The sequence below is a fragment of the Strix uralensis genome, chromosome 2 (genome assembly GCF_047716275.1).
Source record: "Strix uralensis isolate ZFMK-TIS-50842 chromosome 2, bStrUra1, whole genome shotgun sequence".
NCBI classification, from domain to species: Eukaryota; Metazoa; Chordata; class Aves; order Strigiformes; family Strigidae; genus Strix; species Strix uralensis.
In genome coordinates, this window is record NC_133973.1 from 111,813,920 (window position 1) to 111,840,462 (window position 26,543).

Consider the following 26,543-nt stretch of genomic DNA (forward strand, 5'->3'; position numbering starts at 1 on the left):
TTCTATAAGAAAAGACTGAAAAGAGTAAGATGTACTTAGTCAACAATATGCAACTCCTGTCCCTTTCTCAGTTTTCACTAACTGTTTTCACAACCTGTACTGTTAAATCTATCAGTATAATCTACATGAATAGTTATGCACAATAAATGATGTAAAGGAAGAAGAATGAGTGGCTGACTTGCATAGTTTTTTCTTTTCCCCAAAAACTGTTATGGTAAGGTATTTTCTTGTCATTTTGCAGGAGACTAAAGTTATATACAAGTGGAAGGGTATGAAGGTCAAAGTTAACAAATAAGCTGGATAATTGCTCAAGACTTTTCAAGGGAATACTTTTAACAACTTAACATTCATATGAAACATATACAGTTAAAACAAGAGCTTTTCTTCCTAGCTAATATATAATAGTCCTAAGGAGCCTACATATGCACTCACCTATTTTCCTGTTTTATGCCTTTTACACAGTTGCATTCATACATCTTTCCTGAATTTCTCCTACTTTCTATTCTATTTCCTACTTCTGATAAATTTTTGTTATTACAAAATAGAGAGCTAATGATAACTAGTCTCTTTCATAACTTACTCTATTCTCCAGCAGACAAAGTAAAACCTTTGCAGAGACTTAAAGGACTTACAGTAAACCATCTAAAGCTTGGTAAAACAATTCCACCTTAAGAAAAGACTGTACTTCTGTTACATGATAAAGTAGAAAGGAATACTGTGAAGAACATATGAATAGAAGGAGCAGCTCTTCCTGCTAAGCATTTATCATCAAGGATTACAGATGCCCCCACCACATAACTAGTAACTCAGCCCAGATCCTTTGAGACCTCAGCTGGCTTTTCAATCACATTCTCACCTATCACAAACATGTTTATATTACCAAGGAGAAACCATGCTCTGCAAAAACTGAAAGGTTTGCCTTTTCTTGCAAGTATAAATGCTACCAACAAAACAAAGAATGGTGATCAGATTTGGCAAGCAGAGCTTTAATTAACATGTAGTATTTAAATTCTCCCTTTCAATCCAACTTTGCCTCTAGAATTTAGCAAAAAACAGTTAATTTCCTTAAGTATAAAAGAGCTTCCTTATCCAGGCCTTATACAGGCAGTCAGAAACAACTGAGAGTTATATTATAAAGAAATAACAAAAGTGTAGCAAGCTGATGAATCAAGTACCTCTGAAAGTCTAGCACAGCTTCAACTGAAGGCAAGGCACAAGAGAATCATTTTGTCTGCCTTTCCCATCCAAAACTTTGGGCCAGAAAGAGTGCCTGTTTTCTGCATCATTAAATGCAGACTCTTAAACATTCCAAAGCAGAAGGTACAAATAAAGAGCACCAAAAAAAATTTTTGAAACTTATACAGATTTCATTAAAACAATTTACATATAAAAATGGATGCATTTCCTGTAAGAATATACTGTTAATTTGAACTCAGTCCAATTAATAGATACAGATGTATTTACAGGTATACATGCAATCTTCTCCAGCTAAAAATGAGTGGTTTCTGTCTGTGGGACAAGCAGATGCAAGATCACTGCGTCTTTGCTCTGAGCTGACTAATGTTTTACAACTGTACGTCTCTCAGTATCTTTTAACTGGTTTGGATGGCCAATAAGGGAAGACATCTCTGTGTAAAAGTTTACTAAAGAAAATTGCTGAGTATTTCAGGGATGAAATTTTGTAGCAGTTAATTTGTACTTGCTAACAATATTAATTAAATATTAATACCTTACCAAAATATGCTTGTTACTGGGAGACAGATGTAAGACTTCAGACTTTGCTTAATACTATAAATCTCTTGACATTCCTCCATGCTTTTGCTCTCTAGCTTTTACTTTTTGTCTATCTTATTTTTTAAAACTGTAAACTCTGCATAGAAGAAATGATCTCTTACTATACTTACACAGTGCTTAAAACAATATGACACTGATCATAGTTCAGGCTACTCATTTCTACTGCAATTAAAAAACCTACTTAAAATTTAATGTTCAATAACACAAAGAGCATAGAAATGTTTTCACCATTAACAAATATCTCCGCTTGAATCCAACATAGAACTTGATGTGATACAAAAATGAGTACTTCTGTATGCACTGGCAGTATGCATAGTCATTTGGCAGAATAAATCAGTTTTTCTTAAGGCCTTTTCTCAAGCTAAATGTGTAAAACCTGTAACTCTATCATATTTTCTTATGGAAAAAGCTAAGTATTAATCCATTGTTATCAGTGTCCTCTATGCAGTATCACATATTAAAAATATTAGTTATAACAGTCTCTCGAAACAAAATATCTGAAAATTTCATTAAAATAGCTATGCAAAATACAGCAAAAAAATTCCCCAATATTCTAAAAAATATTATTATAAAAAATTAATAATGTTACACTTCATTAAGTACATAACTAAGGAAGATAGATAAAAGGAGAAAGTTAAAAAAAGAAAATTTGCAAAGATCTAGAGAAAACAAATGTACTTTTTTTTTCTTTTTCAATTTACTTTAAAGTGAAAAGCTATGAGAAAGGAAAAAATAAAATCTTACATCATTTGTGTTAACATGCCAGGCCATGTCACCATAGGATACCAGTTGACCATTCACGTAACATCGTATTTCACTGTTTCTCCATCGATTATAGATGTGTACAATGCTTATCATGTACCACTGGAAAGACATGGAAAATCAGTACATAGTGGCAGGTTTTGTGCTATAAAACGTAAAGTTAATGAAGAGCATTAAAAATAAGTGACCAGTCTCATAAAGTTGTACAAACAGAATCCTTGCAAACTCATGAAATTAAAAGTCAAGTCAATGGAACTTCAAGTCCGGTCAGCAGAACTGTGCCTAGATGTAATGATACACCTACCTGCATCCCCTTTATGGGATTAGAGCCAAAAATGCTTACATACAATTAAAAAGTTGAATACATGTCCATTCCTGAAAGTGTAATTTAATTTAAACACTATATGCTGTAACACAAAAGAACACATAACTGAGTTCTGATGGGAAATCCAGTTCTATGTGCACTTACCTTAACAAATTTGTATCATGTATCTCTGCCTTTTCATCATAGCTCTCTGTCAGAAATTATTAAATAAAAGGAAAAATTTCACAACAGCAAATTTTACAGCCCAGTTTACAGTCCTGATTGCTTCATATAATTTTCTTTACCATTCCACCAATTTTTGGACAACTGTAATATCATTAAAAATGCATTTATAATCAAACAGAGAAAGCATCACAGTAAAATGCTTCCAAGTACACTATAGTGATCTTTCAAATAATCTGTTCAACAGGAATCATTATGTATATGATGAGTAAGTTCAAGAAGAAAACCTTAAGCTTCCTTTAAAACCAAACCTTTAAACTCATTTAAGACTAGGAATGGAAATTTAATCTTTAAGATCTACGAATCAACTCTTACTTAACTATAACGGGTGTCTGTATTATTTCAAATTATATACAAACCAGATGAAAATGGATATACTGGAGAAAGTCCAGAAAGGGCCACAAAGATGATCAAGTGATTGAAGCCTCTGACACACGAGGAGAGGCTGATATGGGTCTGTTTAGCCTGGAGAAGGGAAGGCTCAGGGGAGAATCTTATCCATGTGTATAAATACTTGATGGGCAGGGGATAAAGAAGATGGAGCCAGAGACTTCTCACTAGTATCCAGTGACAGGACAAGATGCAATAGGCAGAAATTGAAACAGAGGAAACTCCATTTAAACATACATAGGAAGGGTGGTAGTAAGCAGGAAGGACTGTGAAAACACCAGCACAGGTTGCTCAGAGAAACTGTGGAGTTTCCTTGCTTGGAGATATTCAAAACTTGACGGGACAACATCCAGAGCAACCTGGTCTAGGTGTTCCTTCTTTGAACAAGGGGTGAGACTAGACTGTCTCAACATGTCCATTTCCAATCTTACTGATTCTGGGAAAAAGTCAGAGCATCTGCCTTGAAAACACCACTTCATATTTTAATAATTTGGAATAGTAATTTACAATTTACTTGTCTTCCCTTTCTTGGTATTTGTTTCAATGACTATCTTTTGATTTCTATGTTCAGCTAAGTCTCTTTTTTTTCAAAGCAGAGAACTGCATCCCTCAGGGCATTATTTTAATAAGTCACTTGGTGACTCTCCCTGAGCTGAGGTAAGTAGATACAGTGCCTACTAATACAAAAATCTTCCTCTCTGTATCAGAGAAAATAAACGTAAAAAATTTTCACATTGATTTTGAAATCAGACAGAGCACAGAATTACAAATTAAAAAAGCATGCAGCAAAATATATTTTGCCTCCTGCTCTTGAATTAGCTAAATTTACATTTTAAACTGTAATTTCTTTTTAGCCAGGGAAATATTGAAGTATTAAAAAATGGTTTACTCTTTGTGTCATATTTGTCACTAGTATCAATCTAGATCAAATGAGTAACACAGGTTTTCAAAGCTAGTTCCTAAAATAGAGGATGACAAACTCCACTGAGTTAAGTCCATAATGCATTCTTATCAACAGGAAAATAAAGGTCTTTCTGACATTCCTGCTTGCTCACTTGATTCAAATCCTGTCATCCCTGTATTTTAACGATATAAATTCTCTTATTTCATGACAACATAATTTCTTTCAGGCTTTCAGAGGAGTATAATGCCTAAAGTTCTTGGGGAATCCACACAGAATGTATCAACTGGCTCACAAACCTCCTATGCAGAGTTAAGAATCCTTCAAATAATTTGACAGAAGTGGGGGAAGAGACTTCCAGTGCAATATTATATTGCTTTGTGCCTGATATGTTTATCTATGTGTTTTCTAATTCTTTCAATTTTTCTAGCTTCTACAGCATTTTAATGGTTAAGAAATCATGCCTGATAATATGTAATTCTAAATATCAGCAAAGCCTTTTTCTACAATTTGTATAATTTTCCATCACCCATTTGTTTGAGAAAATAGATTATACACCACAATTAAAAGTTTGGCAAATTTCATATTCAAAATTCATTGGAACTTGGGGGTGCCTGCTGTAAATTCCTGGCAATTAATAACTCTTATATTGATTTCTATACCTCTTCTACTGACATTTCAATTTGAGGCACTTCCTCTGACTCATCCACATTGACTCGTCTTGTAGTAAACAATGATGTAATTAATTCATTTAGCTTTTTTGTTATGATACTATATTCTTCAAGGGCTCCTATTAAGCCTTAGTCATCTAATCACCCCTTTGGACTGGAAAAAAAAATTGAATTGTCATAATTTTACATATAATTTGCTACAACTTACACTTTTCTAAGTATTCTTCATTTTGATACAACTTCCACTTTCTGAGCAACTTCTTTTTACTTACAAAGGTCTCTACTTTGCTATTTTCTGTGCTAAGGTACCTTGTGATTTTCTGGAGTAATGGTATATTTGCTGCCAGCCTTTTCATATCTGCATTTAAGCAATTTCTCTAGCACTATCAAACACCTCTACTTTAACTGCTCCTCTACTTTTTTTTTTTTTTTTTTCCTAAGGAGTGAAGGCAGTTTTTTGCAGTTCCTTTAAATATAAAAATAGCAAATCCTGCATATGCAAGCATATTCTGCATTTTTCAAGACAAAATCAAGCAAAATCAATGTGTGAGCTCTCTAAAAAAAAAAAAAAAAAAAAAACAAAAAAGGAAATAAATCCTTCTAGCATTTAAAAGTTTGAACTCTCATCCCAACAAGATGCCACACAGTTTATAGCAAAGTAATGCAAAGTATTAGTATGCTTTCTGATCTTCCCCAGTTCATCACAGATGCTGTAACCATCCTTATCATGTGGCTAACAATTTAATCTGAATAGTATGGTTTTCCTACTTATTTACTGATTTTCAGTGCACAGAAGCTCTGTTATTTATTGTTACAATTAATTACTTACAATTAATTAATTACAATTATTTATTTGATTAGGTTAAGTCTTTAATACAGGGCATCACTTGTCTATTGGTAAGACTCACATCACTGTCACTCATAACTGCAAGTACAATTTCAAATGAGTGCCCACTGATGGTCAAATCAACAAAGCTTCTGACACTTCTATCAGGCCAATGACTTCATTTAAAATAGACATTCTAGTTTCTCTTTTTTTAGATATGTAGAAGCAAGCATACATGTATGTGTCAATTTCCTATTACCTATGTCTCATTTATGTAGATGTTCTTTGCTGATGTTGTACAGGCATTTTTGTTGATTTCTCTCCTATTCTCTATCTGAGGACATGGTTTTCAGGACTTTACTACTACACAATGAACCAAACCAAGGTGTATAATCTCACACACAATTTTTCTTCAACTTTTATTTTAAAAATCCCCCCCCCTTTTTTTTTTTAATTTTCAAAGTCAGTAATACAATTTTCTTTTAAGTTCATTCTACAGTCTCCTCCGCTATATCATTTTCTCAAAAATGCACCAAGACCATGTCTCTCTGCCATAACAAGAGCTTCCTTAGGTAGTACTCAAAGACACTTCAGATAACAGCCTGTTAATTTTTTCTACTGCTGAAATCTTTCAAGCTTAATCCCCCACTGCTGAGTAAGGCATATTCCTACTCCATAGCACAGTAAAATCAGAGAGATGAGGCATCACACACTAAGTATTTCCAAAATGTGGAATTTAATTCAGTCTATACTGCAATTAATAAAGGTGTTCAGGATTAGAAACAACAAAAAAAAGCTGTTTGCTCTCTTGACTACAGTGCTTTCCTGTTCATACTTTTTCCAAGGATTGATGCTGAGGCTGGAACTTAAGGGAGTGAAAATTACTGGGGGTTACTAAAACACAAAAATTTCACTTTGGAGTCCCAAAAAGCAGTATAGACATATTAAACACAACACTGCCAAAATTAGTTTAGCTTAGTTGAGAGGGCAGTCTATTATACTACACCCACATTTTCTATTTGGTGATATGATGGTGAAATTTCTCCGTGTATTTTTATAACTAACTTGTTTTTATAATGTTGTTAAAATACATGAATTAAAACCTAAACTAATCACTTAACATGTCTTAAAGCTTTAAATTAAGATTACATATTATTCTGTGTATGGTGTCATATGACATAGTTAACAGTGGGAAGAAGTGAACATCTTTCTGATCTGCCTACATAAAGCTTTTGACCAGGTGGCTTGAATACGTAATTTTACTGTGATTCAACAAAAATTTTTTAAAAAATATTATTCAAAAGTTTAATGAGGATGATTCTGGCAAAAACTTTGCTGAAATGTCTATGCCTGTAAGCAAATGGCTAGAATATAGTATATCTGATGACAAAAATCACACTTCTCAAGTTAGTATTTAGAGAGTAAGCTGCTTCGTAAATGGGTACAAATTTTTTAATACGTATCTACACATTCAATGCTTACACAATGGAACCAATGTAATTAGGACCTAAATAACATGAAGAAAATAAATCTACATGTTAAACAGGATATGTTTTGATTTGTTGGAGCCAGGAATTGTATTTGACAGGTTTTCTTTCCTCCATTAAGTGTTATGTACCTTCCCACATACGCATATACACACAGATTATTAATGGACAAATATCATATGAAACCACTTGCAAATATATTCTAGAAGATTTATTTCAAATACTTTCTAAATCTGACATACAACCCAAAGTGTATGAAGCACGATCTTTGAGAAATATAAAACTGGCATGGAAGTTATATTTGGACGTACTTCAACAGATCAGTAGATTATGATTTGAAACTGATATTCATATAATGAACTATCCATGTACTAGTATTTCAGAATTAACTATTTTAAGTAGAATAGCAAGCGCTAAAATTCTCCAGGGATGGCATGAAGGAAACTAGTCATTCATAATAAAAATTATCAAAAGAATATCTTGCTAAAAAATGAAAGACTGCTTCTTCATCAACAACTAAAGAAATGATTAGCTAAATCCCAAAAGTTAGTTATCAATAACATTATCCAAAAGTTAACAATTCCATTTGTTCCTAAGCTGAGTGTTTATCAGTAGCATCAGATGTGCTACGTTAAAAGAAAACTGAACTGTCATCAAAACTCTTTTCTGGCTATGAAATAAAATAAAATTTGCAAAACAGAATTGATTCATTTCAGTACACTCAGCAGATACATATTTATAAGGCTTTATACATCCCTGAGTAATATGTTAGAAAAAGACATTACTATGTTTTAAAAAAACACAAATGATCTCAAAACTACATTACAGAATTAGAATCAGTGATTTTGAATCACAAATACATACCAAGAATAATAGTAGAACATAAAGCTGATGAGCGAACAATGGCATTCTCTCCCTAAGAGATTGGTTTCTCAAAACAAAACAAGCACTGAAATTCAATATACAAATTCTAATGCCATAAAAAAAGAAATGAGCTTCACAGCAAAATATATACAAGGCTGCTATCAACAACAAACACATAATGCTCACTGTACAGAAAAGTCAATGTTTCAGTCAGCTAAGTGAAATATTGAAGCTGCAGAATCATCGTTCTCATAGGACTACTAGGCATACAGTAGAAATGAACACTAATATGATCTAGAGAAATAATCAAGATTTACTATGAAAAATGAGAAGTCCCAAAACATCACTGACATAGAAGAAAGTTTAGAGCCTTATATTCCTCAGCAACAGATAACAAAACTCTAGCATTACCAGAAAAATTGTTCCAGACATTGGCACCAAAGTTACCAAGTACAGAATGTTCAGAAATAGAATGATGACCTTTTAAAAATAAAATACATCCATTTTACAAATACCCCAAATTCTTCCCTATCTGAAGCTAATTAAGTGGTATTTTTTAAATTAAGTTGATTTTACAGAAGTGATTCTTTATAAACTATTACATTTTCTTGAATTGATTCTGGTCTGTAACTGACATAAAACTTTGCATGACCATCAGAGAAGCTACTTACAAATAAGAAATTACTAGTAACACTATGGCACTAAAGAAATTTTAGCTCTTCTTCCCAGAAGCACTTTGTCACATTTTCAATGTTACTCTTTACTGTAAATACCACTTTGCTTACCTTGCGTGGCTGAAAGTCATACTTCACACAGTGCTGGAAACCTTTGCCTTTTGACTTCAGTGATGTAACTATTAAGCAGTTGCCAACAAAATGAGCAGAATACCCAACACCTTTGCTAGTGCGGAAACTGAAAAGAAAGAATTATTAATGAAATTTGAAAAAGAGGAATTACTGCATAATAAAAAGGTCCAAATATTACTTTAAATTACCATGAGAAAAAAAAAAATAGTACCTGTAACTTAATTTCCTTTATATCTTCTCTCCCCACCATTTCTTTGGGGGAGTTACTAACCTTCATCACTTACTTGATTTCAGGCTACATTCTAGAAATCAGTACTTTCTTTTTCTTTACAAAAATTCAAGATGGTAAATACTGTATCTATCAGGTTTTTCCCTCAGTTTCCTAAATCATCATCATTTAAAATAAGACATCTGATTGGCTGAATGGCCGGGCCCAAAGAGTTGTGGTGAACAGAGTTAAATCCAGATGGTGGCCGGTCACGAGTCCCCAGGACTCGGTTTTGGGGCCACTCCTGTTTAACATCTTTATTGATGATCTAGACGAGGGGATAGAGTGCACCCTCAGTAAGTTTGCAGATGACACCAAGTTGGGTGGGAGTGTTGATCTGCTCGAGGGTAGGGAGGCTCTGCAGAGAGACCTGGACAGGCTGGAGCGATGGGCTAAGGCCAACTGTAGGAGTTTCAATAAGGCCAAATGCCGGGTGCTGCACTTGGGCCACAGCAACCCCCAGCAGCACTACAGGCTTGGGGAGGAGTGGCTGGAGAGCTGCCAGTCAGAGAGGGACCTGGGGGTGTTGATTGACAGCCGGCTGAACATGAGCCAGCAGTGTGCCCAGGTGGCCAAGAAGGCCAATGGTATCCTGGCTTGTATCAGAAATAGCGTGGCCAGCAGGGACAGGGAAGGGATCTTGCCCCTGTACTCGGCACTGGTGAGGCCGCACCTCGATTACTGTGTTCAGTTTTGGGCCCCTCACTATAAAAAGGACATTGAATTACTCGAGCGTGTCCAAAGAAGGGCAACGAAGCTGGTGAAGGGTCTGGAGCACATGTCGTACGAGAAGCGGCTGAGGGAACTGGGATTGTTTAGTCTGGAGAAGAGGAGGCTGAGGGGAGACCTCATCGCCCTCTACAACTACCTGAAAGGAGGTTGCAGAGAACTGGGGATGAGTCTCTTTAACGAAGTAACAAGCGATAGGACAAGAGGCAATGGCCTCAAGTTGCACCAGGGAAGATTTAGACTAGATATTAGGAAGCATTTCTTTACAGAACGGGTTGTTGGGCGTTGGAATGGGCTGCCTAGGGAGGTGGTGGAGTCCCCATCCCTGGAGGTGTTTAAGAGTTGTGTTGACATAGCGCTGAGGGATATGGTATAGTTGAGAATGGTCAGTGTTATGTTAATGGTTGGACTAGATGATCTTCAAGGTCTTTTCCAACCGAGATGATTCTGTGATTCTGTGATTTAAGTTGTAAAGAAAATCCACCACAGAACAAATGTGAAATGACTTCAAATTTTATGGGGTTTTAGAACAATGTGGCCAGTATAACACAGATATTTGGATTCAAGGTAATTACTATGCACAATAATTATTTCTTTTTCAAGACTTATGATTTAGTTAACCTAATGATTTATTAAATTTAGTCCTCTGAATTGTGGATTTATTTTCATTTGTCAAATTGATAAAGGACTACAATTTTAACAAAATAAGTTTACTAAGTGTTTCCAGCTTTCTTGTGAAAAATATCATAAAGACAGATAATGCAGAAAGATCATACATTTCTCTACTTATATTTGAAATCAAAACCACTGTGAAGAGAAATTCTGGACTTCTTAAAAAACATTTTGCAAGGTATCTTGTGGAAATTCATGAATGACATTACACACAGCATTTTTAAAAATGTAAGTCTATATCTACAGCTATGTCATTTCCTTCTGAAAAGCTAAGTACACTAAAGAGAAGTCTGGTGTCATTAATATGGAGCACACTTTATACAGTTTTTAGTTGGGTTTTGTGTTTGGTTTTTTTTTTTTTTCATTTAAACCCATTACCAATCAGGTTATAAAAATAACCGGTTGCTGAAATACAAGGTCTAAATGGTGAACATCCATAAATTCTGAAATGAAGCTTTGCAAGTATAAGAAAAAAAAGACTACTAAATTTGAATGTTTGTATATTCTCCTGTAGCCCACAATTAACACTTTTTCATATCTTTAATGTAGGCAACTTCTAAAATAATTTTATATTATTACAATAATGATGATTTAAATGGTTTCACTGTAACATTTTCATCAAACACTTTTACTAGGTTTTTCAGAGTAACATTAAGAGGTGAAAGACACATGCAAATACTAAATTCAGATTTTATCTTACGTAATAGCTGCTGAAATTCTACATTTTTCATCTACCCTACTACGCAAATACAATCTTGATTTTAATATGCAGAAAAATTGCATAGTTATAGATCTAATTCCATCTTCAGAAACTTAAAGTTAAATCTGCATGCGTACATTACTGAAGGAGAGAATCAGATTTTCCTCTTTCCTCACTGTCAAGAATATAGCTGACAAACCACAACCTTCTGAAAAAAATAAACACCTTACAAGACAGGTGCTGTGACTATACCCTGAGGTGGCCAGAGAGTAGATGTTCTTTTCCTATGAGGGAATTTTTAAAGGAGGTCAAAAGGAATCATTCAAATTCTAGAAATACTTATATTAAATGTGAAAAACAGAGTGATCAGGCTAAACAGAACAGGGGTAATAACATTTATAGACAACTCTCCACCCTAATGGGTCCTTGCACAGAGGCCCTTACTTCCAGTCTTGATTTCAGTCATGTCATGAGTTGCAGCATACTGTGCCTCATGACCTCTGATCATTACGGTGGTTCTGTTAGCACTGAGTCTAATGTCTTGGTTTGCTCTTTTGCTTTAGCAACTTAAGGTGCTGCAGAAGCTACATTTTTCCAAAGTCAGGCTGTGGTTTACTCAGTCTTCTATCTGTCTCTATCTGTACACAATTTTCTCTCCCCTCACGCTGCTGTGTTAGAAAGGAGCATTATTCGTTGTCACAGCCTTTTGTACAGTCTTCTACACAACTCTCCTTGCAAATAAAGGGCACTCTTTTTAATAAACCTAAAAAATCTTCTGTAAATAAACCTAAGATATAATCTACGAATGAGAAGAATTACATACTGTCCATCACCAGTGACCTCAACAGTGAAGACAACTTTTAACACTGCCATTCCCCTGAGTCTTTTGAAGACTATTTTTAACACGGATCATTTCAATAATCTGGTTTCCACAATGACCCCACAGGCAGCTATACCCCATAACAAAAGGAACACCGAACAGCCTCATCAAAGAATATTACTCATATACATATTTAACTTGCATTACCCACATACACAAATAACCTGCACGACCACAGTACCGAATTTTGTACAATAAGGTTACAAACCTTAAAATACAGCTTTTACAATAAAAACAACTGAATGTGTTGTGGGCTAGTTTGAGACTTTGATTTACCTCCTTGGAGCTTTATAACATTCAAAGAAATTTTCACCAGGTAGTTGCATCTCTTACAATGCCAACTTTGTTTCTTAGCAACATAAGTCATCTCTACAAGCTAAAATGGTTTTGGCTAAGAGAATCCTATTCTGAAGGATATTGAAAAAAATACACAGATTCACTACATTCTGCCATATGGTGTAACAGTATTTGATGAGATATCAAATAATTTTTTTTTTAAATTACCAACAGTCGATCATTGTAAATGCCATCACATTTTTACACCACATTTTTACCTAATAAAACATTATTAAAATTGTGTAAAATGCATCCTACTACTTTGAACAGGAACTAGCAAGCATTTTGGTATATACTGAGAACACTGCAAAAAAAAAACCCCACAACCCCAAACAAACAACAAAACAATGGCTCTTGAAGAAATATCTACACCTTAAAAATTTTTCCCTTTCCTAAGCCCCCAGTTACTGGGCTGATTTGGTCACCATTATGGTCAAACCAGACTGTTCCTGAAATTTTAAACACCAAATTGCCCTTACGTGTGTAACTTCCTGGACTTCAGCATGCGAAGACAATTAAGCAATGAAATAATGAAAAAATAGCTCATTTCTTAGCAGGACTCTTCATCTTGGAATAGAATGAATGAATTTGTAAACAAGAAGCTCAGCCAAGATTTTACCCTTTTTTTCCCAAATGAATTAACATTCTAATACAACACTAGGAGAGAAACTGAGAACTCAAATATGTTCTCCGTTTACCTGAACATTATAATATACAGATTATGTTAATCTTCACATTTTATTTCTTGCCAAAGGTAAATTAGGCTAGGACTGGTCTCTAGGATACTGCATAGAAAGATGAAATGCACACAGACAACAGGAGCAGTACTGTCAATACCCATATGGTTTTATGAGCCTTTAACTACCTCCTATAGCAGCTGGTATACAATTTTACTACAGATCATTCATAAAACCCTTATAGTTATGTTTCACTTCAATCAGTTTCTCAACGCAGCTACTGAATGTCATTAAACTTCAATAGCAGGTAAGCATTCTTCCATCCACTGGTGAAACTGTTTAGTGATTTCAGTTTCTTTAGTTTAGGATTTTATAAGCAATTTAACACATGATCATAGTACTGAGATTGAGAAGATATTAATTCATTATTGCCTGAAGAAAAAAAAAAGGTTTCTTTTCTACTAACTTTGGAATTCCATTATGTGATTTTGCAACTGTTCCGCATTATCTCATTATTATTGGCTCTACAGAAGGACTGAAAAGTCTAGACAGCTTGCTTTGTGGCTTTTTTGGTTTTGTTTTTTTTCTCCTTGTCCCAAACTCAGTAAAAATAAAACTTAGAAGGCTCTTTTAGAAGTTTTAGCCATTCTTCCATTAAATGGTTGTGGAAGCATTTGGATGTTTTAAGGACAAAAAGCAACAATTATAACAACCCAGACTCGGTTCACCCTCCAATTCTTTTACAGAGCCCAACACATAATTTGAAAGAAAGCATTTTAAAAAAAAAAAAAAAAAAAAAAAAAAAAAGACAAGCACAAAAAACCCCACCAAAACCCAACCTTAATATCTAGATTGATTTTATCTAATTCCAGGCCTTACTTAGAAGTAATATCACCCCATCTCTTTTCTTAGCAGAAACAAATATAGGGATTTAGAGGATGGAGACTTCCCAGTTGAGATTAAGGTTAGCCCTAAATTCCTAAATTTGCACTGTCTTTATGACAAAGAATCTACACTTCATTTTTGAGGAAACATTTCCAATGATCTATTAAACTGCGATTATTATTATTATACTGTGCCTCATTATAATTGTGATAAAATGATCATAGTATTGTGTGTCTAAATTTTTGAATTTTCCTGTTTTGCTGTCTACTCACTGGATCTCAGGCTAAACAATCCATCAGCATCAGATTTTGCACAAATTCTGAAAACAGAACTCAAGAGCATTCTTAATTTCATCCCTTTTGTTTTTTTCTTGGAAGATTTCATTATAAAATGCATTTTCCAGAGCACAGTTCACTCCAGAGGTTCTCTGCATATTACCAATTTTTTCCATGGTTTCATAAAAGTAGCAGTTCTTAACTGTAAATAGTATTCCAGCAATGCTTTTGCCAAGATTTCAGGAAGCAATCACATCACCTTTACTCTCTTCTCTGCTTATTCAGACTGTCCTTGAAAAGATCACATTAACTTTTTCAGCTAGAGCAATGAAAATGCAGTTTATGGTCAGTTCATTACCTACAATAACCCTTAACATCGTTCTGTAATTACTGTTTTTTAATACATAACTACTAATTCTGTAGGCATGGCACCCATTATTCACTGCTAGGTATATGACATTGGTTTGCTTACACTTAAGTTTGTGCTATAGAATTCTGAATCTTACCATTTGAACCTGACTGCTCTGCAACAAAGCCTTCTCCTTGCTGTTATTTATCATCCATGTAAATGTCAAAGACTTCTAATTTTTCTTCCAGAATTGTCACACTCATTTTGTAATTGGTAAGAAAGCTACAGTACTGTTCCAATACACAAGTATTAATAGACTGTCACTTAGCAGCTGCCCAACATCATTCTCAGAGATAATTATTTTTAAAAAAACCCAACAAATTGGCTTACAGTTCTCGAAGCAGCACTTGTCATTTAGCTAATCACAGAACAGTACCAGTTTTCCCTCACATCTGGCAAATGTGAAAGCATGTCTTTGCTTCCCTTGTCCATTTTTAAGCATTAGTTTTCACATCATGGTCAAGCTGATATAGCGGTGCTCTCCCATCAGAAAGATCTCTGGCCACTTCCTTCCATACTCACTTAAAGGCTGAATCAGACCTAAGAAGGTGATTGGGAATAGTCAGCATGGATTTACAAACTGGAAATCATCCTTGATCAAGCTGATAGCCTTCTATGATGAGATGACTGGCTTGGAGGATGGAGAGGAAAGCTGGAGATGTGTACCCTGACTTTCTAGCAAGACTTTTCAACACTGTAACAACCTCAATGATAAACTAAAGACGAATGAGCTAAGTAAGTGGACGGTGAGGTGGTCTGAAAAGGAACTGAACTGCTGGGCTAAAAGCACTGTCATCAGTGGTATGAGTCCAGTTACTAGTGAACTCAGAAGGTCCAGCACTGGGACCAATCTTGTTCATTAATAACCTGAATGGTCAGAGTGTGTCCTTCAGCAAGCTTACAGCTGATCCAAAACTGGAAGGAGGGGCTGATACACCAGATAAGTGTGCAGTCATTCAGAGGGACCATAGCGGGTTGGAGAATCAGGCCAACAAGAATCTCATGAAGAACAACAAAGGGAAGTGCAAAGTCCTGCCCCTGAGGAGGAACTGCCCCAATCACCAGTATATGCTGGATACTGACCAGCTGGAAATCAGCAAGTTCAATAATGTGCCCTCATGGCAAAGGCAGCCAGTGGTATCCTGGGCTGCATTAGAAAAAGTATTGCCAGCAGGTTGAGAGAGGTGATCCTTCCCCTGTCCTCAACACCGCAGAGACCACATCTAGATTGTTGTGTCCAGTTCTGGGCTGCACAGTACAAGGAAGACATGGACATACCAGACTGAGTCCAGCACAGGACTGAATGATCAAAGCATCTGACACATGAGAAGCGGCTGAGATATGGGACTGTTTAGCCTGGAGAAGAAAAGACGTGTATAAATAGCTGATGGGTAGAGAGTAAAGAAGACTAAGCCAGAGACTCCTCTGTGATATCCACTGAAAGGACAAGACGCAATGAACACAAACTGAAACTGATAAACTTTTTCATTGTGAAGGTTGTCAAAGACTGGTACAGGTTTCCCAGTGAGGTTGCGATGTCTCCATTTGTGAAGATATTCAAAAACCTGACTGGAGAAGGTCCTCAGGAACCTGTTCTAGCTGACATTGCTTTCAGCACCTCTGCTTCAAATCAGAGTCCTCTTTGAAGTTGTGCATGCTACTCAGTTATTGCTTTTAAAATAAAGATTGTTTAAAAGACAGATGACTTAAGAAGAAACTATGAAGAAAGAGTTAATTTATATGACACATTTTTCACCTAGTTGAACAGGAAAAGATATTACAGGCCCAAAAAGCACACTGAAAGAAAATAAATCTTTGGTATCGTCCTCTTGGTGGTGGTTGTGTGTGACTCAACCTTTCATGAGGCAAAGTCCAAAATCTGCGTGAAGAAGTTTAGATGGATGATTTAGTTTGAATATTTTTCTTGTTTTTAATTATTATGGCTTCGTTTAAGCTGCTATATAAAAATGACAAGCTGACTCCTAATTTCCTTCAGAGGTTGGCATATTCAGTTTCTCTTATGTGTATTACATGCACATTACATTTACACAAATTCAATTTTGGCATTTGACTTCTGTAAGACTGACTTCTTTCTGTGGCCCACAGGAAGCATTTGCAATGTTCCACCTTGTTAGTCAAGAAGTTTTATTTCCCACTCTTGATAAATACTCTCCTTTTACATATATTCCATAACAAGGGGTAACGTAAGAAAATGAGACACTCAACTATAATTAAAGATTTGTGCATGCAGGTGTCTGTGTGTGAGATAACAAGTCATTCATTCAGCATAGAAATGCTCAAAGATTACTTGAAGAGTCTGTGCATCCAGGAAAATACCTATGCTTACTAGAGAGGTTGTCCTTTATGCACTACAATAAGAGAGTTGAAACTCCATATGTTTGGGGGCTATACTTTCTCTCCATGTTTGCAAGCGGCAACGACAAAATATAAAAAGACATTATTTTGGTATGTTCTGGGTTATGAAAACAGAAAAAACCTGAAAACGAAGAAAAGCACACATCAACCATGGGGAAAGATAAACTCAAAGAAAAAAAAAGTTTTCTTACTCTGCTAGACTCTTTATTTTAATCAAGCTAATAAACAGATACTATATTACTATATTAAGTTACTTACTATAGGTAAATCATACTGTCAGTGGACGTCTTCTAAGCAAACACAGAATTGTTACAATTGTAGCTAATAAGAAGTATGCTTATTAAAAAAATATTCTTTATAGAGTATAATATTAAGGTGAAACCTAGAATTCTTTTGAAGGAAGAAACTCAGGTTTCTTTGGTAACTCGAAGGGCAGCTTTGTGGGGTTTATTCATTGACATGTTCAAAAACAAACTAATCAAGGAAAAATCTGTTTATTAAAGACAGATGTCTGAGAATACGTGGCAGTTATTCTAAGCTATACCACTTCTTTATAGCAAAGCGAATACAGGCTAGAGAAAAGGTCTAAATCAATATACTTAAAAATGGAACCAGAAGTAAACTCCCTCTGACACAAATATGAAGTATCCATAAATATTCAGGAAAGCTTAACACATGAAGGATTTTAAACTATTTCAGTGCAGAACATATGTTAAAAAGTATACTCAAAAATCTTAGAATTCAATAAGAATTGTAATCACATCATAATAAACATCAGGACTACATCACGGCAAAAAATATGTACAAAAAAAAAATCAAACATCTGAAGTTATTCTAAACTAATGCCATTGATGCTTCTGCATTATATTAGAATCAGAAAGAATCATATTTATCACTCAGACTAAAGGTCTTTCTACACTACTTAATCATAAGAAAAGCAGCATACATCATGGGCTGTACAACTTTGGAGTATACTTTTCTTGCTCTGAGGCAGTAATAAATTCTCAAATCAAATACACCACCTAAAGTTACCAATTCTGAAACATACATTCTGGCTGAGAAACAAATTATCATGTTAAATTTCTGTATGCATGTTCAGTCCTATAATTGTATTTTTTACTGTCCTTGATAGACTGAAAATATAAATAAAATATAGGTCACACTAATAAACATAGCTATAGCCAACAGCTTGAAAAAATCTCCATGATAGAATAACTATATGACTTAGCAGAAAATGGACACATGGAAAAGCATTATCCCAGATGGTAATTTAGGGAAAATTTTCTTCAGAATAAACCTAAATTATTTTTAATCAGATATTTCTTCCATAAAAAGTATGAATTAATTTGATTTTCCAAGTAAATGCACAGTAAGATTTTTATGTACTGATAGTACAAGTACCTTTCTGAGACTACATCTACTGGTCCTCTCCTCAGCTGACTACTAAAATCTTCTGCTCTTTAAACTACCAGGAATGACTACGAAGTGAGAAGCATTACTTTTGGTTACGTTCCTCCTTGTGCTACTGCTGTTTTCCTGAGCTGATAAAACTTGATAGATCTTGCTAATATCCAATCCTCATCTGTCTGCACAACTGATATACAGTCTAAGAGTATGAGAAAAGGTAAGTCTACTAAATAGCAAATAGATAAACAATGAACAAGGGCTGAAGAAAATACCAGCATGTTCTGACACAACAGAAGGTTCCTTATTTTCCCTATTCCTTTTTTTCTTCAGCTAAGACAACTATACTTGAGCAGATACATAATCAATTTCTGAAGTGAAAAAACTTTTTTCATCATTGGCCAATAGAATAAACATTTTTACTATTATAACATAATCTCTAAATATCAGAGGACAGCAATAAATATTATTTCTATTTTTATCACAACAGCAAACCTAAGCAAACTAAAATTGTCTCTCCTGCAATTAATGTATTATGAAATATAGCTTCTGTTTTTGGGAACTGGTGATCAGTGAGCCATTTTTATATTCACAGATCTACTTTCTATTACCTCTAGCTAATGTGCAGACAGTATGCTCTGGAGTAGAATAGATTTGTTTTGTACTACTGACATCAGATAAGAAACTCAAACACCAAACAGAAAATATGACAACATTCTCCGTTTATAGCTCTATGAAATAATGTGTTTTAAATTTTAAATATTTTTAATACATATTTAATCAATTTTAAATATTAAAAATTTTAATTATTAAAAGATTCATAAATTTTAATATTTAAAATTCCTAAAGAAACCATCACAATAGATTCCATGGTTTATCAACAAGGCATATGTCTTCCATCCATGGATTTGTAAATTGCAAAGCAAAAAGGACGTTTGATTTTGTAAGTGTTTGTAGACAGTAAGCAGCCATTAAAATCTGCAGATAATTGGGGGAAAAAAAACATGTCAGAAACTAAAAACAATGAGAAAGATTAACTGTTATTAGGAAGCCAAAATGAAGTGTAACTGCAGTGATTTAAGTTACTTACCAATAGAGATAGGGTTTATCCTTATCTACATTGATATTGTTTAGCGGATCCATCCGAAACCAGGTGTTAAGAGTAAACCCATTTTGATAAGGCCACTTAGCAATAGGAGGCAATGCAATTGCCTGTAATGAAAAAAAAACAAAAAAGAAAAAGGAAACAGAAAGTCAAAAAGTGAATTTTCAAGAAGTATTGTTAAAGGTAATAGCTTTCTAAAATCCTGTCGTTCTAGATCTTCAGATCTGCTTTAACTTTCAAGTATTAAAGAAGAATATTAAAAAAACCACCTTCAAATAGTTTTTGACCAAATGCATTAATATTCCATCTATTTTAAAATACTTTAATTTTTAACTACATAAATTCTACCAATAGAGGACATGAAATTAAATTTGTGAATGGGCAATATCAAGAGAAAAAAGTAGAAAAATTACTTCTGCAGAAATTAAACTATAAATTCAGCTTTCAGTAGTATTCATCTCATCAATAGTCTTAAACATTAAGAACAAATTAATCTCAACAGATAGTACAATAGAGATTCACTGTTAAAACTACAATATAAAAAAGGTTGTTCTCTGAGATTTAAGAGCTATTATGTTTTTTTCCTGTGAACACTTAGTAAGGTAAGAGACTGAAAATTTTAAACCCATTCTCAGTTAAATACATTAATAGTAAGCCATGCCCTGGGAAAAAAAATTATTTTTCAATATTTTATTTTTATGGGCTGACTGATTAAGAGGCTTCAGAGAACTCTACCCCTGACCCTGAATACCTGATCTAACTTTGAAGTTAGGTACTCTTTAGGGAGGAAATTAGACAAGATGAACTTCAGAGGTCACTTACAAAGTAAGTGTTTTCTATGATACCACTTAAAGATAAAACAATTTTTCTCCTCAGTAGGAGAACTACACACAAAGTTAAGTAATTAAAAAAATTTTAGAAATTAAACGTTTGTAATAATTTAGAAATTACTGTGGAGATTATTGATTACAAAAAATTCCTTCACCTTCCATCAGACGAAATATAGAATATTTTACACAAAAGTAGTTAAGGAATAATAGCCTTTAATACTACTACTTGAAATAAGTTGTATATTAATGCAAAGCTGAAGCAAATAACTTTATAAATAACAATAGGATGTTATTTCTAAGTGTATCTAATTGATATTTTTCAGTTTCAGTAAGATAATTTAAACTCTTACTACACTTTAAAATAATAAAGACTAGTTAATGAATCCATGAACTGATGGTATTAGCAAGGCAATTGCTGAAAGAGTTTTAAGAGCAGAGAAACACTTTATTAAGAATGATAGGGAACTCATAGTAAATTTTACAGTTAGATACAGCAGTATGCTCAGATTATGCTAGTATTTGACTAGGCAAAAGAAATAACACCAATTCTGCTGAAGCCTAACTTCTCAGTACTAAACGTTTTAAGGAACTCCTTTGGGATATCACTCCTGCCTCCTGAGAGGGAGTTCCCTGCCTGAAACAGGAAAAGTTTGATGACAAACAGGAACACCCGGGAATAGTACCACCACAAAGCATCCTCCTAAGGAAGTGACTAATGTGCTACTTATACAGACTGGCAGGAACATAACACAGATATGGGCAGAGCCCTTCAGTTAGGATAGCAAAGCAGCGCTCACCAGCAGATCAGCAGACTGGCTCAGTAGACTCTTGGCTACTTCATGCTACCACTGAAATCTTGCTTATACAAGGAGCATGCACCCAACTTTAAAGAGGGCCAAACTGATACTTATCATGCCAAATAAACATTATGCTGTTTCTCTGTCTGATGTCATCACTGTGCATCACACCTGAAAATCTGAAATCAGTGCTAGTAAACTCTTATCCAGTCTCTTTCTTCTACTGAAGTACTTCATTGTATAGGTCATTTTGTAAGTAATCACCCTTAGTCCACTTCAGAGGATGATCTCTCTCCAGAACTTCATACTGTAATCCAACATGCACTACTCAAGAAATGCAAATTTGAAACTCATATTTCTTGATTTACAGGTGCACAGTCAATGATGAGTGGCATGTGGAACAAGATCCTAACCGAGGAAAGAGAAATGTCTATTATGCATTTCAGTCAAGAAACTTCATGCTCCTGTAACTGATGCACCTCTTTGGACAGGGAGGAATATTTGAAATTTTTCCCCTGAAAAACGTTTTTTGAAGCTCTGATACAAAATTATATTTAAGAGAGCCATTTCATCAGGGTTTGCCTCTGAAGCCCAGAAATGTCAAAGTAGTATGTGCTATTATAGACATTCATATTCTGCAACAGCTGTCTTGCTGCTGCATGTACTTTCAAGAGAGGTTAACTGGTTTTAATTTAGCAGTAGCAAATGAAACTCTCTCTTTCAAAACTCAGTAATTAATTCCTTACACAATATGCCCTATGCATTTTGCTGACACATCCGTCTGTGCAGCTGAATATGAAACAAGATCAAGGAAGTGATCTAGCAAAAAATAACTCAGGTGAAAACCAGTGATTTTTAAGCCAGTTTATTTACCTGATGCAATCTGCCACACCAGCTGTATTCACACAGAACACAAGGCAGTGGTTTATGCTTGAAGAAAACTATTAGTGCTATTGAGGAAATACAAGTAGAACAGCCCAAGAGAAGCTCCTAAGACCCTTCATGCCCTGGCATGAAAAGACAGGCTTCTCAGGATTATTTCCCCTTAAAAGATTCCAAGTTCTACCATAAGCATGTACCATTCCATACCAGAATGAAACTGAACCTCATATCTGGATTTCTCATTTTTAAGCATTTGTATTTACTGCCTTAATAATGTATAAATCTGTATACAATATTTGAATTTATTTGTAGGTTTTTTCTGAACATACATTCAGTGAACAGAAGAGAGAATATCTATTCGAGAAAGTTTAGAATGGAATACAGTTTCATTGTCATAAGTTATCCCAAAAAGTAAAGCCAAAAGAAGACTCCATTTAAATCACTGCCTTGAGGGAAACAGCTGATGGAGCTCAGTCAAAAAAAAAAAAAAAAAAAGATAATAAAACTTATGACGAAGTTGCCACTGTAAACTGTGATTACATGGACGAGCTCATCCCTGTATTTTTCTCAAGCCTCTGCTTTACATAGCAATTACATTATTGAAATAAAATAAAACTGTTCATTGGAATTTTCAGGTTTCACTTTTATGATAACTTCCCCAGATAAAAATCTGCTATTTGTCATTGCATCCTCACAAGTGCAACTTCTCAACACTACAATTACCTTGCAACCCTATGGAAGGCAAGGTCTAGACTACTCAAGCATGTATTTCCCCCTCTCGTTTCCTCTTCAAGAATTTCCAAAACCAAATGAAAGGAAATGCAAATGAGGAGCAATTTATTTGTTCCGCAAGTTGTATTTTTTTTGGTTGAAAACTTACTGCAGCACTACAGCCTGGGAAGTTGAAAAAGGTATCAGGCCCATGTCTCTGTGGCATCTGATTAAGGACTGATAATAGTTTAACCGCATGTCTTGGCTGTGAAAACAAGAAAATTGCACAAAAGTCAATACAACCATTTTTGTACTCTCTAGGCTACAACGGAAACTGGACTGTTTTCAAACAACATAGCAAATTAACTCTAAAGTAGTTAGTAAAAATACTTCATAAACATATGTTCAATCAACATGAAAAAAAAAATAAAATTCAAGTTTATAAGTCCCAGGAGACAATTTATGTTAACTTCAGGCTCTAATGGAATGACACTTAATGCTTTATCTGATCACAGCTTACCCAGATTCCATTTTCGCCTCGAAGCATGCTGAACAAAAGCTTCAACTCTTTGACAGTGATGCTGTAGCTGGCAAGAACCCCCAACATATCAACTAGAAGATCTTCAAAGGAAAATAAAGTTATTCTGAACTCTGAATTTCATTGTTTTGACAAAAAAGCTGAAAAAGTTAATACCTTTAAAAGTAAGTGTATTCACAAATTCTAAAAATCAAACTCAGTTGTCTTAAATATTTTACAAAGGTTTTCATATTCAAGTTGGTTTAGTTATTTTCAGAAATAAATTTACATATGCAGTTTTATATTTTGCATCACACTTTGAACAACGTGTCTGTTAAATTTACGAAGAATTAGTTCTTTCCATTTCACAATTCATCATACATTATGAACAGTTTGCTCCTTTTTGTTACATACTTTTGGGATAAGGGTTTCTTCATTCCTCTGAAGTTAGCATTTTTCAAAAACTTCTGACCTAAAAGATGCTTGACATTATTCTTCAACTTAAGCACAGCACACTATACTGAGAATTTGTATGGTTCCCACAGTTTTGCTACAGTAATAATGCTTCCAATTTTTACCAGAACGAAAGGAAGGTCAGGGGGGAAAAAAAAAAAAAAAAAAAAAAAAAACCACAAGCAAAACCCCACAAAAAAACCACAGTGAGAAAACAATTAAAAGAAGTGATCAAAATTGCTAATGAATTTATGTAATACAGCTTTCATTAAAACATCTCAAAATCCATAAACTTTTAAAGTAATGACATGAAATAGCCTGCCTCTCAGAGAATATCAGGTTTAAATTTACTGCTAGTGCTTGGATCTTTATAACACAGAATTTCACTTTAAGAATTTGTCAGCTTGTGGGATGATGGACTCCACACTTTCTTCTTGAATAAAGCGCACTACTAGGAATTACTACTTCCTCTAGCAGGGGAAAAACAATTTGCTTATCTTCACAGACGTGGCATATGAAATTTAATTCAGAAATAAAGCAGTGAAATACAGAATTTCCAAAACAAAAAAGCTATGACACAAGAGAACCAGCATTAACAAACTTTTTCAATCTGCTCAACAATCAGAAAATTCTCCCCATAAAAGTTGTAGAAAACATGAATAAGCTTACATCTGATTTGCTACAGAAGACTACATGTTTTTCTTGTTCATTAGTGAAAGGATGACTCTTGAAGGTGCTGACAAAGAGTAGTCTTAAAAAGCTTCCACCCTTTTCAAGGACATTTCACATTGATATTTTGTTTTAAACCAAATTTTCTCTCTGCAAATCCCTTATGTATGTGTTTTTGAGTAAAACCATCAATATCAATTCAACTTGTTCCACTATGAAACCAACCTCTGGTCCTCAGTAAGCAAAAGGCATGTGCGATGAATGAAATACCATTTAATTTACAGGAGACATAGTAAGCTGTTCAGTGAGTGAAACTGCATGTCAGGAAAGGCAAAAGAAAAACACTGTATCCTGCAGACATTTTCACCATAAGATCTGAATATATTCCTAATGTTCAAGTATAGACTTTTTTTCCCTTTCTTTAAAGGAAGGATTTATTTAATCTTCCCTTTAAAATTAGTGCCACATTATATTTGTAACAGAATTTCTTAAGGGAAATCAAAAGAAAGCTAAGAAAACTACACCCCCTATTCTTTTATGAAGGTGAATTCTATGACTCAGCTCCTCCTCTGGTACCTACGAGCATCTGTCCCCTTCACTGTACAGTCTCCAGCCTGCAATGCGAAGCTGGCAGTGATTGCACATATTGTACGTGATTAGAAATTGAGAACAGTAACACACTGAAAACTCAGAAATGGAAATCAACACAAGTGAATACCAATCCTTGCCTGACAATTTCCCAATTATTATTTTGCATCCTTAACTTGCTTTTTAGATCCAGCTACTTCAAATTTTGCTTCCATTAAAAAGTGTTGCGTAGAAGCAAAGCTGTTTGGTGAAAACCAGAACATCATTAAAAAAAACCAACTTCTAACCTAGATGACAAAAGTAAAAATTAATATGGTCAAACACAGAAATGATTGGCAGGTTTTAAAAATTACAGAACATGTGCTGCTTTGTTTCACTGTTATAGCCCTGTACTACCTTATGGCACAGAAAATTTCTTATTTCTACTGGAGATGTTGATAACCCACAGACATTGGAAATACTTATTTATAAATAATGAATAAAACATCGATGGAGAGAAAAAAATGTAAGCTCCCTAACAATGTTACTCTGGGTAAAACAAAGACCTGAAAGATCGAAGCTCAGTAGGTAACAAGTAACGACAAAGCAAAGAACATCTGTGGAAGCTGAAGCACTTAATGCTACTTAAAAATATTGCTGTAAACACCTCTAAAGAAAGTTTGCTTCTTGTTTCAATCTAACAAGACTTAAAAAGAACTGTACTCTATTACATAGCTTTATTCATAGTTATTAGAAATCTCATATAAAAGAGTCCACATCTGGTTTATAAATCCTAATAATTCACTCATCTATAAATGGACAAAGGTCACAAAACATACTACAATTAGGTTTTTTTAATTTTTACTTCATTTTTTTATATTAAATAAGATCATATATATATATAACTGGTATCTATGACCTCATTTCAGAAACATGATTGTGTAAAATAATAGTAAGTGCAGAAGAAGAAAACAGGCATTATTTCTCATATTTAATGCATTTCTAAAATGCACAGAATGCAACAGATTTTATTTCTGTTAATGGCAGCTTCTGACTACTTTCATACTAAGCAGTTTATATATGATCTATAAATTAACCAGAAACCTTGAATGAATGTTTAATTCAGTCATAGAATACGAAAATACAATGATAAAAGAGCCTGCCTGTCTTTCAAGTAACCATGAGCACCTATCAAAATGAATTGTATGGCATTAACTTTAGAAGACATATTAAACAGCATTGGAAATGCAACTTATGGAAAACTACCCTCATGACTCCTTAACCTTTTAATAACAGACAGCCATGAAATTGTGAATTTTAACTCTGTTGGTGAAGTAAATTAATTTCTATAGG

The 26,543-nt window shown here is 34.4% G+C and overlaps 1 protein-coding gene across 10 annotated transcripts in view; it reads right to left on the bottom strand.

Annotated features, from left to right (window-relative positions):
* The window catches only part of NBEA (neurobeachin), a 514,855-nt gene that overhangs the window by 392,931 nt on the left and 95,381 nt on the right, over positions 1 to 26,543 (bottom strand). For all 10 annotated transcript variants that reach the window (XM_074859829.1, XM_074859824.1, XM_074859821.1 and 7 more), the window contains exons 3-7: positions 23,505 to 23,605; positions 23,154 to 23,249; positions 19,750 to 19,871; positions 9,028 to 9,154; positions 2,539 to 2,658 (exon numbers count right to left, since the gene is read on the bottom strand). In XM_074859829.1, the coding sequence (XP_074715930.1) occupies positions 2,539 to 2,658; positions 9,028 to 9,154; positions 19,750 to 19,871; positions 23,154 to 23,249; positions 23,505 to 23,605 (566 nt within the window). The remainder of the gene's footprint in view (positions 1 to 2,538; positions 2,659 to 9,027; positions 9,155 to 19,749; positions 19,872 to 23,153; positions 23,250 to 23,504; positions 23,606 to 26,543) is intronic.